Source organism: Rissa tridactyla, chromosome 2 (assembly GCF_028500815.1).
Source record: "Rissa tridactyla isolate bRisTri1 chromosome 2, bRisTri1.patW.cur.20221130, whole genome shotgun sequence".
NCBI lineage: Eukaryota > Metazoa > Chordata > Aves > Charadriiformes > Laridae > Rissa > Rissa tridactyla.
This window is the reverse complement of record NC_071467.1, coordinates 61,664,624-61,679,036: the sequence shown is the minus strand read 5'-3', so window position 1 is coordinate 61,679,036 and position 14,413 is coordinate 61,664,624. Positions and strand designations below refer to the sequence as shown.

The window sequence follows — 14,413 nt, the reverse complement described above, 5'->3', positions numbered from 1 at the left end:
TTTACCTCCTTTATATTTACATCCTTCACTTATTTACAAACTGTTAAAATATCTTCCATCACTTAGTAATAAGAAAATTTCTATGTGAAACTTGTGTCTAATTTATTTTCCCTCACAAATTGGTTCTTTTATCTATATATTCATTGTCCTTCTTTAAATTATGTGTAGTTTGTCACTGTAACAATAATAGTGATCCATGATTGGAAGTGTAGTCTTTGTCTGAAAGATGTGCATTTCATTTGCATTCAGTGTAGTTTATGATTTCTGATGTTCTGTAGTCGGTGTCTTGCAATTATTTTTTTATAAGAATGATATTTAGTACTAGTTTGCTATTTATTTATTTAATAAATATTATTTATTTAAGTATTTATTTATTTATTTATTATAGCAGCCTTCCAGTACCTAAAGGGGGCCTACAGGAAAGACGGGGAGGGACTCTTTATCAGGGAGTGTAGTGACAGGATGAGGGATAATGGTTTTAAACTGAAAGAGGGGAGATTTAGATTAGATATTACAAAGACATTCTTTACTCTAAGGGTGGTGAGACACCAGAACAGGTTGCCCAGAGAAGTTGTGGATGCCCCATCCGGGAGATGTTCAAGGCCAGGTTGGATAGGCCTTTGAGGAACCTGGTCTAGTGGGAGGTGCCCCTGCCCACGGCAGGGGGGTTGGAACTTGATGGTCTTCATGGTCCCTTCCAACTCTAACCATTCTATGATTTTTTTCAACATATATTAGCGCATATTGGATGGTATGACCAAAATAATGCTGTCTTAGTATCACTTCATCTCCTATCTTCCTATGGTTGCTAAATTCTTGTAGAATAACTTCACTCCTACCAAGACTTGTCCTGATCTAGCTAACATCTGTCTGTGTTAGCTAACATAACCTGCGTTCCTTTCCTGCTGTGTTATATCAATGTGTCTCTTATAGCGTTGGGGCATAGTAGTCTGTTCACTGAGAATCTGGCGTCTTTTAGCGAAGAGAAACTTCCTAAGAGGATCTTTCTTGGCGACACTGTCTAGACCACTAAAAAAAAAATAGAATTCCTTCACTCTTTGGCAACTGATTTCACATAATTTCAGTTCATAGAGATTTCCTGTGAGGACATGATTTTCAGACTCTGACAGCAAAAAAAGGGCACTTTATTGAAATCCCATAATTTGCTCCATATCCTCTTAGGTTTTTGTATTTAATGCTTGTGTATGTGGCTAAAACTCAACTCCTTGGCTCTGGCACAAAAAATGCAATTGCATGAAAGTGTGTCAGACAAAGACACGTTGTGTTGTAAGTCACAGTCCTCTATTTTCATACGAATATACGTAGCTGATTACCAGTCTTTGCCAGCAAAAAGTGATGATTCTTACAGTGATAGCAGAAGTCGTCTATACAATGAAGAATTAACTGTAGCCAGGTCAGTGAAAGTACATCAGACACTATGATGTTGTTTGAGTATTGTAAGAGATACCAGCTTTCAAGTTGCTTTTTAACTGTTCAGAGCTGTAGATGGACATTACTCCATGGATGGAGCTCGAAAGATAACCTAAGCTGTCTGGGGCGTTCTAATACATGAAAGGGATATAGCTGCTATGATCCCAAAAAAGGATAACAGAACTAGGAAAGAAACAGCTTCAATTTTTTAAAGTAAATTACACATATTTATTTACACCGCCTACCCCCTCCCCCCCCCTCAAAAAAAAAAAAAATTAAATATGATCTTTCTTTAAGAGAAGCACTTAAGCAAATAATTGACTAACATAGAAAAGGCTGTAAGAGAGAATTTTCAGACAATCCGTAATCTCCATTAATCATCCTATTTACATAAAATCTACAGAATAAGTGATATGCAATGGCAAAAGCTAACTTGGGACCCGGTCTGCAGGTGTGAATATTGGCAGACCAGGTCCTAAATTAGTATGCATTATTGCATCCAACCGATCTGGTAAACATACAAGCTGATTTTGAAATGTTTTGGTGCTTTTTTGTATATAAACTTTAACCCTTGTAGATATGTTTTCAAGATCACAAGTAAAAGTAATAAGGAAACCATAATCCATACATAAAGTCTCAAATTTATGCCCTACCTTTTTTTTTTCTAGATATAAAATTAAAATTTACAATGTTTTAGAAAAGCTGTGATCTTGCCTTCAACTAACTTACAGGAGGTCCAGGCTAACATAGCTAGATCTGTTGTAGATTTATGGGACATCTTAAATTTATTATACATCATAATTTCAAAAAGAATTAAAAGTGCCCATTCTCATTTTAATACTTTAATACTAGTAGTTTAAAGCTATAGAATCTGCTGGCAGAAGGTATTATAAATTTACAGTATTTTTTTCCATTCAACTAGTAGTTAATTATCAATTAATTATTAATTATTTAAATGTTCCCTGTGATTGACATAAATTTCTTTTTTATTATAAACTTCAATTCTTATTGCAGAGGAAGGGGAATGTATAAAGGGCCATGCTTCAAGAAAGAATGGAATTTTGCTAGTTTTTAAGATAAAATTTAGAAAACATGAAACTAAAACTTTTTCAAAAGATACAAATATAGGACAACTCACCTTAATTATTTAATTAGCCCTAATCAGTCACATAATACTTAATTAAAGGAAAATACCCAAGAGATTGTCAGGGAAATATGTTTTTTCACTACTAAAATATTCCTAAGTACGAAGAAAAAATAAAAATAGCCAGGAGCTTCTAACAGGGCAAAAGCCTTTGAGTGGATAAATGACAAAATCTACGTTTTAGGTTATGCAGGATCGAAGGAACTCAACATTTTGGTTTTTTCCTGGCTTGTTTAATTTACCATCAAGTTTAAACTTTAAGCTTTTTATATTTTTAACTACTCAAACATCTAGATTATTTAATTTGAAAAGAAATCGCCACCTATATCAGTACAGAAAAATAGTTAATTTACTTAGAATGTTCTTGTGTTGCTGATAGCTTTGAGATTTCACTTGGGATCTAATAAAACCAGTTATAGTCTAAATATTTTTTTTGTTAGCCATAAATGCAGAACCCAGTCCATGCTTTAGTGCTTTAACTTGGTGTTGATTGTCCCTATCAATGAGGTTTGGATTTTGTTTTGTGTCTTTTTTTCAAGTTGTTAACTTATTAGTCTTCATCCCTTGACCTTTTCAGTCCTGGTTACACCGAACACTTCAATAAATGATAACCCTAGAGCATACATTGATATTTTATTGCATATTAAAATTTGAAAAATTTGTTAGGCAATTACTAGCTGGAGGACTAAAGCCAATGAAAGGTGATATATATGATGTACGTAGAGGTCCTACGGCTAGATACACGTTAGATTTCTGTCTGAAGTATTAATTTTTTCTTAAAATGCTGTATTCTTGGCTAACCTTAAAGTATGTTTGTCTTTCTACTATGATCCAGCAACAGTTCTCATTTTACTATATTCTTCTGGTTACAGTGCATACCACTTTGTGTTTTATTGGATGTCAGTATTGGAATGATATTTTAGGGAAAATTGCTAGATGGACAAAATTCTCTAGTGGATAATATATAAAGCACAGACAGTTCCTCGTCTTTCAACTATCTTGTTATATGACTTCAAATAAATATTCTTTTGAAAGCACAGAGATTATGTTATTAGAAATACGGTGATGCTCACAAAGGCCTCACAAAAATAAGACAAACTACCATTTTTCTCTAGTTGGAAGAATATAAAAAAACCCAAACACAATCTGTGTGTCAATTATATTTTTATTCTAAAGAATTTCACTGATACCTCTTCTTCATCATTGTGTTGAAGGAAAGTGAGATTGTGCTAAAGTCATGTCAGTGAATAGTCTGCAATAGCAAGCCTGAATATTAGGAAAGGTCTGGAATGCCAGGGCTGGGAATATAGGTTTTAGGGAGGTAGAATGTTAAGAAAAGAGTAAGAGGAGTGGGCTTAGGAACTTTTTAAATTTTAATTAGAAAAAAATAATGAAACACATCAATGCAGACAGACTACGAACAGGAATACAGAGAGGGAGAATTCTGGATAGGAATACAGTGAAGAATCATCCAAATGAAAATATAGACTATGACAACATATTTATAGATATTAATACTATTTTTAATATGGTCACTCTTTTGTTTCGGTAATGAAATTGCATTATTTGTAGGTCTGTGAAAGAAAATCTTCAAAGGATGTCCTGAAAGAAGTTGCTACAAATGCATTGCTATCTCTGTTAGCTGTCAGTAAAAATGCCCAGAAATGTGCTTTGGAAGGTGAGCATTTCAAAATGTACGTTAAATGATTTATGAATCAAATTCTTGCAGATGTTTTATGTATTTTTTAAATCATAAAGTTTTTTTGTCAAAACAGAAGACCTAGTTTTCAGTGGCATTTTTTTACAGATTTTTACAGAGAAAGCTTATTAATAATTAAAGGTTTTATCCACAGATAAAATATAATGTTGTAGCCAGTGTAAAAATTCATGGTTAAATCACAGGTCTGTGTTAGAGTGAGAAGAGACCTGTGAGCATTTACTGCTAGTGGCATATTCATCCATTCAAAACTGGAGATTTTGCACTGGCAGTATCTTCCAATTCATGTTTCACACTTTCAGGTCTATAGGTGAACATATGCCCTGTGTTCTCAGTTCTGGCTCTACCTGGACAAGAAGAGACTTTTTTCTCAGCTTTGGTCTTCCCTGCCTTTTTGTTTCTTTCTTCCCATTTTGCAGTTTAAGTAGGACCTTCTCCCCTTGCAATGCGACATCTTTCATGCCTAAGGTTTTTACTTTACAGTAGTAAAACAAAAGTAGAAGTGGGCTTTTTGTGCCCACTAGAACACAGGGAAGACTGGTTAATTTGCATTTCTTAGGTATCATGCGTTTAATACCTGCTGATCTGCCCAAGTGCACTTTCTCTTGGGTGCTTTCTTGTTACTTGCATCTCTCTGTTGGTTTGTTCGGTCCTTTAAACCTACACTGCACTAAAACAGATAGCCTAGACATATCTGCTCTGTGTCTGATCCCAACAATGGCAGAAAACTCTGAACTTCAAATCCTATGCTATGTAATTACTTTCTGCACTTTCCCAGTGTATTGGTGGTCTACTCAGCCCTTGCTTCAATCAGGGTTCTTCAGTTGATGACCCACTAGGTAATCTAAGACCTGACTTCCTGTGAAGGCACTACCAGTGCATGAAGTGCATAGCATTCTGTGCTGGAGTAGCCTTCAAGTCATCCCTGCTGTGATGCAACACAGATCTTGGAGAAGAGGAAGAGGAGTTCTGGGGTTCAAATCAATGTCCTGAAGATATCTGTAGCTCTAACATCACCGGTTCAGCTCCTAAGGACTACTTTTTATAATATAAATGCAAAGTCCTGCACCTGGAAAGGACGAACCCCTTATAGCAGTACAGGCTGACTGGGGAGATGAAAAGGACCTTGAGGTCTTGGCAGGCAGCAAGCTGAATGTGAGAAGACTAACAGCACCCTGTATTAAAAGGAACACAGCCAGAAGATCGAGGGGAAAGGATTATCTTTCCTCTACTTAGCACTTGTTAGAGCAAATCTGGAATAATACACCCAGTTTTGGCCCAGTAAGAAAGACATCAACAAACTGGAGCAAGTTCAGCAGAGGGCCATCAAGGTGGTTGTGTCCACCTGTCCTTAGAGGAGAGGCTGAGGGAACTGCCTGTGTTCAACCTGGTGAAAAGAAGGTTTCAGAAGGACCTAATAGCGGCCTTCTACCTATGAGATTTTGAAGAAGACAGAGCCAGACTTTTTACAGCAGTACATGGAGTAGGAAGATGAGAGAGAACGGGCATAAATTGAGAGTCAGACTAGCCGTAAAGAAACATTTCCCCCTTAAAGGCAGTCAAGCAGCGGCTAGACATACTGATACTGTGCAGTCTCTGTCTTTGGACATTTTCAAGACCCAACTGGATAAGGTTTCAGGTAAACCTTGCCTGATCTTATAGCTGATTCTGGTTTGAGCAGGAGGTTGGGCTATATGACCTCTGTAGGCCATCTCTTCCAACTTGAATTATTCTATGGGAGTTATGAGTTGCTGTCCTCTTCTTCCCAAATAATCTTCCCCTCTTCATCTTATCAGTCCTTCCTTTGGGCATTCCACTCACTGGACTCTATTGCAAGAGGACTGAAATGTGTTCTTGCTTCTCAAGATCATTCAACTAGACACACTCCATCTTGGAAACTGTTAATTACTTCCCGATACCAAGAAGATGACAATATATTACGAACTCACAGAAACTGGACAACTGAATCCTTAAATCTTAGCTTGGGAGGGTAACAGTAATCAAGGTCATTGCAAGAAAGATATTGTTTCATAAAATATTTTTGATTGTGAATGAACTTCTAAATGTTAATATTTTTTGTCTTCCAGTTGATCTGATAGACAACTGTGTAGAAAACATGAAACATACTCATGCACAGCTGAATTTGGATGCCCTAAAGCCTGTGAAAGCACAGAAAAAGAAGGTAACTATAGAAACAAAAGACTGATACGATAAGGCACTTCCCAGCTCTTTTTTGTTTACTAGGTCTCAACTTCCTTTTCCAGGATGGAAATGGTGGCTAGTTCAGGAAAGTCAGGCAGAAAATCCCATGAGTTTCATGCTTTGCAGCTGCTCAATTACCAGTCTTGGGTGTTACTGTCCAAAGCCCTTGGGTGTGTGCTGGTATTTGTCTCCATGAATCTTTCTGGTCTCGAGGTTGCTCTCCCACTTGCAGGATGGTTTGTTCAGCCAGGATCCTCACATTCTTCTTTTTAGGCCCATTTCTTTCTTTCAGAGACTTTTTTTTTTTTTTTTTTTCATGAATCCTTTTCACCACCAGCTTTTCTTTCCAGAGTTCTATGCTCCTGTGTATCTAGTCTAAATAATCTATGTGCAAAGTACAACACATGATCACCCTCTGAGTTAGTGGTTCTGTCTCATGTCTTTTCATTAATTGGAGGATTCAGGACTTCCCACTATTAGTCCAGGTTATCAGAATTAGAAACTAACCTGTTCAGGATGAAGCCAGCAACTAGCAGGCTTCTGATTGAGAGTTCAAAAGTTCAGTTTCAGGCATTCACACACATACATGTTCATGCATTTATCACCTGTCGGTTCTCACAATTTATGCTATTTATTTAGCCTACAACAATATCTCTAAGAGTTTCATAGTTTGACTTTCAGCCTTGACTTTGTGGTCCTATCCAATCCAGCTAACTTTTCTCATTTTGTTTCCACAATAATAATTTTTCTGTTTCTCAAGTTTTCTTTCTTTCCGTGCTAGCTGTTTGGGTTTTTTCTGTTCTCGTACCAGTCGATCTCCCTCCTACCCCAAAACTAGTTCCAGTCTGCTTGCGCATGTAAGCCATAGTTTTTTTTTTATTTTCTACCTTTTCATATTATCTAGCTTTCGATTCTGATTCTTTTTCTATCCTGCATACTTGGTCTGGACATCTCAGTCTCTTGTCATCAGACGCAATTGTCCCTGGCTTTAACTTCTTGTCAGAGTTTTGTGTTTGTGTGTTTTGTTGATTTTTTTTTTTTTTTTTACCTCATACTTGTGCTTCTTCCACCACCTGTAATCTCAGTTTCTTCTCTTCATTCACAATTTTTTTGTTTAGCCTTTTTCTTTTTAACCTCCCTTCTGCTTGTTCCAGACTCTCACATCACCCAGCTCTTCCTTACCACATCTAGACATAGATTATTTCTTACCATCATACAACAGTTTCATAAGGTTTTTGTTGCAATCTGCTTGTTTTCTATCACTTTCATCTAAGAGAATTATTAAAATACAGACAGTAACCTCTGCTGTCAAGTTTGATATCTTGTCCACTCCCACATAAAGCAGAAATTGAAGAAAACGTCTTCCAGCAGGATATTTCTGCATTGTTTGGACTCAACAGTACTTTTCTCTGAGGAATTAACACAAATAGACATTAACCTTGATTTGTGGAGAGTGCGGAACCGTGTTTTATAACAGTGAGCTCTTAAAAGAATTTGAGTTTGACCCTGATATTTGAAGGCTACAATTTTTTTTTTTTCTTGAAATCCCCTAAACACATTTAGTATCCATTCTTCAAGGGGTGGAGGCTGAAAGGTGTCCTGCCGTGGATATGTCCGATAAGGTTGAAGCCAGCTGGTTCTTTATATTTCTTGGGTCGAGACATTTGCTGGGGACGTTTGCTCCTCTGCTAAATGTAGAAGGAATTTAAAACTTGGAAGAAATTGAAGGAAAGGAGCCTCTGGGATAGGTCAGAAAGACTGTTCATGTTTGATTAAGAATTCTTTGAAAGAGATTTGCAGAAGACTTTGTGGCAGATTTCACTGCTGAGCTGGGACTGTAGGTTGCTACATCATATGTAAGCGTGCTGTTCATCGTATGTGGTGTATAACGACAAGCAATCTAGTTTCACGTGAGGGAAGCTGAGACATTGCTTTCATAATCAGATTTAGCGGATCATTCACAAAACTGCCCCTCAGCCCGCTTTGAGGCACAGCTGTCAAAGTGAAGTTATCAATCGGAGCTATTTTCTTTTTCTCTTTCTTTTAACTGTTGTGAAAAAAGTCTTTGATCTAGCTTCATTCTCAGGGCAACTGAAGTATCTTACCTGATATTCCTTTTCTTTCACAATAATTACTGTGATGCTAACCAAGGGCATGAAAAATATTTACAAATAGCCAAGCGTTCAAAAAAACCCTCAAAATAAGATCTTAGTAAAAATGAGATATCCTAAAATAAATAAATAAAACCAGTGCCATTAACACAATCTATAACTTTTTCAACCTCCTAGAAGTTTACACATTAAGTGTAACTTGTAGCTTGTGGCATTTTATAGAATTATATAGATAGATAGATATATAGTGCTATTTATATTTATTAAATAAATTAATACATACTTAAGGTCTTGAAGGAACATCTTACAGTTAGCATTTTATTTAACTAAAAATGAGATAAACTGGTCATAAAATGCATTTGTAATGATGACTTTTTCATCTACTGCACCTGACTTTCATTAACTTTGTTAAGACAGACTTTTACTTCATCTCCAAATATCGTCAACTGTACGTGATATGATTTATAAGGAAGCATTGTTGCTTCGCCTTGTCTGAGATTAAGCATGAATCCTATTTTACAGTTTTGTTCCTTTATGCTCGACAAAACAGAAATAGTCTCCTGTGGTGAACAAGCTTATTGGAATTTGATCATCTTTCAGAAGTGGTTTAGCATGTCAACCTTATAGAAGCTAGGTCAGCTGCCATTGGCCTTTTAGTGTCACAGCACTATCATGAAGATAGATTTGTTTGTTTGTTTACTTGTATACGTGAATCTCAGTATAGTACCTCACTGTCCAAAGGTCTGTATTTATCTTTGTAATATTCTTATCAGGTTGGAAACTATTTCTGTTATTAAGGATAGGGAACTAAGACACGGGGAATATAAGGATCGATTGGTCTGACTAAATATAGACATCTGTAAGACAGAGCTACTTTATCCTTGTTTTTATCCAAGGAAGAAAAATAGGTACTTCTAGGGAGTGATTCATTTGACTTGTTTTAGATGTCTGCTTTAGGATGGAACAAATACCCAGAAAACGTTCCCACCCGTTCTTCATTAGTTGTAAGAGAAATGGAGCTTTATGTTACAAGTCTCTGCATTTGGCCAGATCAGTGCCCCTGGAAATAGTATCTGTGCGTTATAGAGAGAGATGAGGATGACTCCAAGTAACTTGTTATAAATGTCTTTAGTATACGTGTTTAAAGCTAGCTGAGATGAATCCTACCTGAGATCAGAAAGAAACTCTGCTGAAGAGATGTAACCCAAATGTTGATGCCTTAGATTTGCACCTCTCCTTTGAAATCTCTTGCCTCTTTGTATAAAATTCATTCTGGTCTTATGTTGATGGTCTTCCAATATTTTTCTCTGGATAGGAGGATAACCTTATCAAGCAGTTAAAGTGTTCTATGCAGCTCCTCAGAAACTGCCTCTTTCAAAATGAAGAATGCAAAGTAAGTATTCTTATACTGGAATAATGTGAGCACATGCAGTTAGTGAATGAAGATGTATATTTTTTTTTCTACTTTGAAAGTATTTTCAAGCTGGCTAAATTTAAGCTTGATATTAATGGCAAGAAATACTTCAAATTTCATTATTATTCCCACCTCCTAAGAATATTTAATACATGCATTAGGAACTCAATGTTCATATTGAAACATCATCTCCCAAAGGTTTTAGATGGCTATCATCCTTTATACCCACTTCTGCTGTGCTTAAATCAGTAATTCCAATTTTCAAAGCGTATAATGTAAAAAATGGATGTGGAGAAAAGTGTGAGGCAGCAAGAAAAGCGCATAAGAGATAGACTTTGCATCTTGGAAAATAGTTTCCTCTCCTTATTCCTGTCTCCTTTTTTCCTTTCCCCTTCTGAAAGACAAAAAAAAACCCAACCAACAAAAAAAACCCAACCAAAATAAATCTTAAATAATAATTTGCCATTTACTTTTCGTTGTCTGAGTCAAATTACACTAATCCTGCAAGGCACAATTTTATTTTCACCTTGATTTTTTTTTCTCATCATTTTCTTGCTCAGAATCTTGTTTTGAATTTCTTCTTTTCACGTTCTTTGTTTTTTTCTCTGTACTTTTTAATTTCTTTTCTCCTTCAGTCCTTTTTCCATGAAAAATAATACATTACTTTTCTTTTTTTCCGCTCACTGCTCTTTCTCTTTCTTATTGCTGATACCTTTCACACATTTATTTCCATTTTCTCTGTCACAGTTTAATTTGACTTGGCATTGTGATACAACTTATGCTACTTCTAGTAGATGCATTGGTGGAACCACAAGATTTCCAGACCTTCCTATTTGAGGGCATATGTTAGTATCCTTTTTGTATACAGAACACCATGTAAAATATGGGCCTGAATAAGCCATCTGGTTATCCCTAAGGTCCCCATAACTTGGTTGTGCCATAATCTCAGATAAGACTTTTGTGAAATATTTTTCTTGTTTTGATCGGGGGTCTGCAGAGACAATTGCTTGGAGGAGAGAAGGAGGTTGCTGTTGATACCTGAAGTTTCCCGTCATTTGCTCTGTGGAACTGCACTCTTCTATTTCCATGCTTTTTGAGTTCCAAGAATTAGTTTAGTTGGAGTAGTATAAAACTTTAGAATAGGGAGTTCTCTGAACAATCACAGTTGGAATGAATATATCTTTATTTTTGTTTCCATGTGTCTCAGTAATTAAAACATGAGCTGGATTTGACTGGGCTAAGAGTTAAATTCTTTAGTGTTGAAATGAGGGTGTCAGTTTTTTCTCTACAATCTTTTAAAACAAACTAATGGGACACAATGTGATAAAAATATGCTTTTCTCTATTTATACTCCATTTTCAAAGTATTTAGTAATATAGTAGTTTAAATTCTTCGTCTTGTTCCTGTAGATGGCAGCACTCCAGGCTCATCTTGTTCCTGTTCTGCATTCACTATGGCCATGGTTTTTAACAGACGACTCCTCAATGCAAATAGCTCTGCATTTGCTTTGTGTCTACACTGCAGACTATCCTGCAGGTATGAGAATCACTCTATGATGTAATTCATCAAAATATTTAAACAGAATAATTAAGGCAGAAAAGTATAATAAAGGGAAAAGAGTGCTTATTACTGCCGTAAGAGGAAAGTATAAAAGCACTGGTCCATCAAAGTCTATCAAGAGTTTTGATTTTAATACATTCAGGACTTTTTTGTTCAGATCCTGTTTCAATCTGTTGGATTTAGCAAGAGTACAATTGTATTAAAGGATTAAATAGTATTTAATTCAAACCATTCTGTTTGAAGGTTACACTGAAAGTCCTGCCGACACTGCATAGCATACTGTAGAAACACTACTCTAGGAATTCTCTCATAGAGAACAGTATATCAGGACATTATACAGTTTGTGTTTTAGCTCTTATTGGGAACATTCTGGTTTCGAAATATTCAATAATTAATTTAATTCTGTATTAAATTTCTTCCGTTTATTTCTGCATTGGGCTCAGTAGGTTGTATTTGACTAAAGTGTATTTTTTATAAGGATTCTCTTCTTCGTTTGAGGAAACACTTTATTTCCATTGATGAGTAATTATGCCCAGTACTAGAAGCCTGTTCCTTTTTCTAGTATGAATTTGTCTCATTCCACATCTTGGTCATTGACTCAGATAATGATTTGCTAGTGGCTTGAAGAGACAGATAATTATCTGTTGATTGCTTCCTGTCAAGATACCATAAAAAAGTTATCATGGTTAAAATATATTAACTAAACAGTCTCTGAGCTTCTGAGGTTTTTTACCCTCTTCTTAAGTTAATGTCTCCAGACTTTAAATGAGCTTGCAATGCTTTTTTTCATAAAGACATTTTTTTTCATCTGGACTAATGAAAGGTCAAATATGTATTAGTCAGCCACAGGACATAAAATTAAAATGTCCTCTGCTGTACTGGAAGTCAAGATGAAGTTCTGATGGTCTTCCTTGTTTTTTAACTCTGAGTGACTCTAGGCTGCATTTTTATTTTCTTTGCTAATCAGGGTTTTAGATGAACCGTGTTTTTTCTTTCTGTCCAGAATGGTTGGCTTATGAGGTGACCCAAACTTACCTACTCTGAATCGGTTAACCACTTCCCCTTAGCATAGCGAGACAAAGAAATGCATGTAGATGTTTTTAACAGTTAAAAACTATCTCATTTGCATTTACTTTTGCCATGTAAGAACCATTGTTGCAGATGGCCAATGCCACTAAATAAGAAGGTATATGTAAGGTATATGTACGTATTTGTGCACAAACATCATGTTGGTAACTTAGTTGTTCCCTGCTACTGTATTAATTTGAGCTTTTAGCTCTGTAGCATAGGATTTTGCATGCTACTGTGATACAAGATAATGACAGATACAGACAGCGCTTTTATTTCTCAGAAGAATATTTTAAGAAACATATTAAACCTTTTAGATGTAGAGAGACGTCTTTTCCTGAAGCAGTTTCAGAGCGTCGCTTCAGATTCTGATGCCAAATAATTGTATAATGCCTTAGATACAATGTTCCGGTTTTTAAGGAGACTTTCTGAGACAGAGCAATGACTTTTCTTAACAGCAGAATTGCCTCTTAGATTCTAGAACAATGGAACAGTAGATGCCTATTCCAGTAAACTGCCACATTCAGCACGTTTCTATTCAAAGCATGTCCCGTTGACTTCACTGATGTTCAAAGAAGAAAAACCCAATCCTTTCAAAAGTCCCATCTCAGTCTTTTAGCTGTTAGACTGCTCTTTCTATAGATTTTTTTTTTTTTAATGTACATGTGCATTTCTCATGTAATAAACATTTCATTTCTTTAAGGTTGTGCTTCGCTTTGTTGGGCCACTGGTGGACAATCCTCACTTCCATCTGCACGAAGTGCAGCTGGCAATTCATTAATGCATAACATCTTGAAATTGGCTTCCCAAGTGTCAAATGATAACAGCCCAATTCAGCAGGTGGTCTTTTGTCTTCTTTCTAACCTTGCTCTGTCTCATGACTGTAAAGGCGTTATTCAGAAGGTAAGTAAATAATATCTTTGATTTTAGCAAAGTGATGGATGTATTTTTCCTTTTTAATAAACCCTCATATTTCAATATGGAGTACCCTGTGGTCGTATAGAGATGCTTCTGCAGGGATCAAAACCATTGTGTCTAAGTTAGTTGTGTTACTGTTCCCTAAGTGCAGCGTGTAATTTGGTCATATTCATAGTCTGGACAGAAACAGCATACAGAACTACACAGTTTTTGCTAGAGCTTTTTATAACCTCTCAGTTTCAGTGGGGTGTAATTTTCTTTAATACCCATATATATTGATAGAAATCACTAGTGAAAGTGAGCATATAATAGAAAAAAACTGCAAGTGAATAAACAAATTTAACATTGTATAAATCATTAGGTATACTGTGTGAAACATAGTCTTCATAAAAATTACAGTTTTAGAGAAGTCCCACATGTCAGTAGTTGGCTGTTAGGTAGAAACCTATTCTTACTATATTAATGTAAGTACTGTCCTTTCCTTTTTAAATTGTATATTGAATGATCCTTACTCTCTTTTATCAAACGTTCTTTGAAAAAATCTGTGTCTTTCAAATTTAACTTTGATCATTTAAATAAATTCACAACCTCAAGACAAGTCAAACCACATAGAACATCAACTAACACAAAAGAAATTATAAAAAGTGTGTTTGTTTTTGGCATCTTTTATAGTACTTTAATAATTACAACAATTTCTTTCAATTTACACTAACAATGTTCTGTGTTTGGACCTAATTACCTGTTAGAAAAGGCAGGGGGAAATATGATCTTTTTGTGTTGCTAATTATGTAAAATGTGGTCGTACAGTTACAAAATTGCTGATACTCGAATTTTTTGATAGAAAGGAA

General features: G+C 35.7%; 1 protein-coding gene across 2 annotated transcripts in view; it reads left to right on the top strand.

Moving 5' to 3' along the window:
* RTTN (rotatin) overlaps window positions 1–14,413 on the top strand; it is a 79,087-nt gene that overhangs the window by 59,574 nt on the left and 5,100 nt on the right. For both annotated transcript variants that reach the window (XM_054192804.1, XM_054192803.1), the window contains 5 exons: window positions 4,148–4,253; window positions 6,380–6,474; window positions 9,921–9,998; window positions 11,429–11,555; window positions 13,351–13,550. In XM_054192804.1, the coding sequence (XP_054048779.1) occupies window positions 4,148–4,253; window positions 6,380–6,474; window positions 9,921–9,998; window positions 11,429–11,555; window positions 13,351–13,550 (606 nt within the window). The remainder of the gene's footprint in view (window positions 1–4,147; window positions 4,254–6,379; window positions 6,475–9,920; window positions 9,999–11,428; window positions 11,556–13,350; window positions 13,551–14,413) is intronic.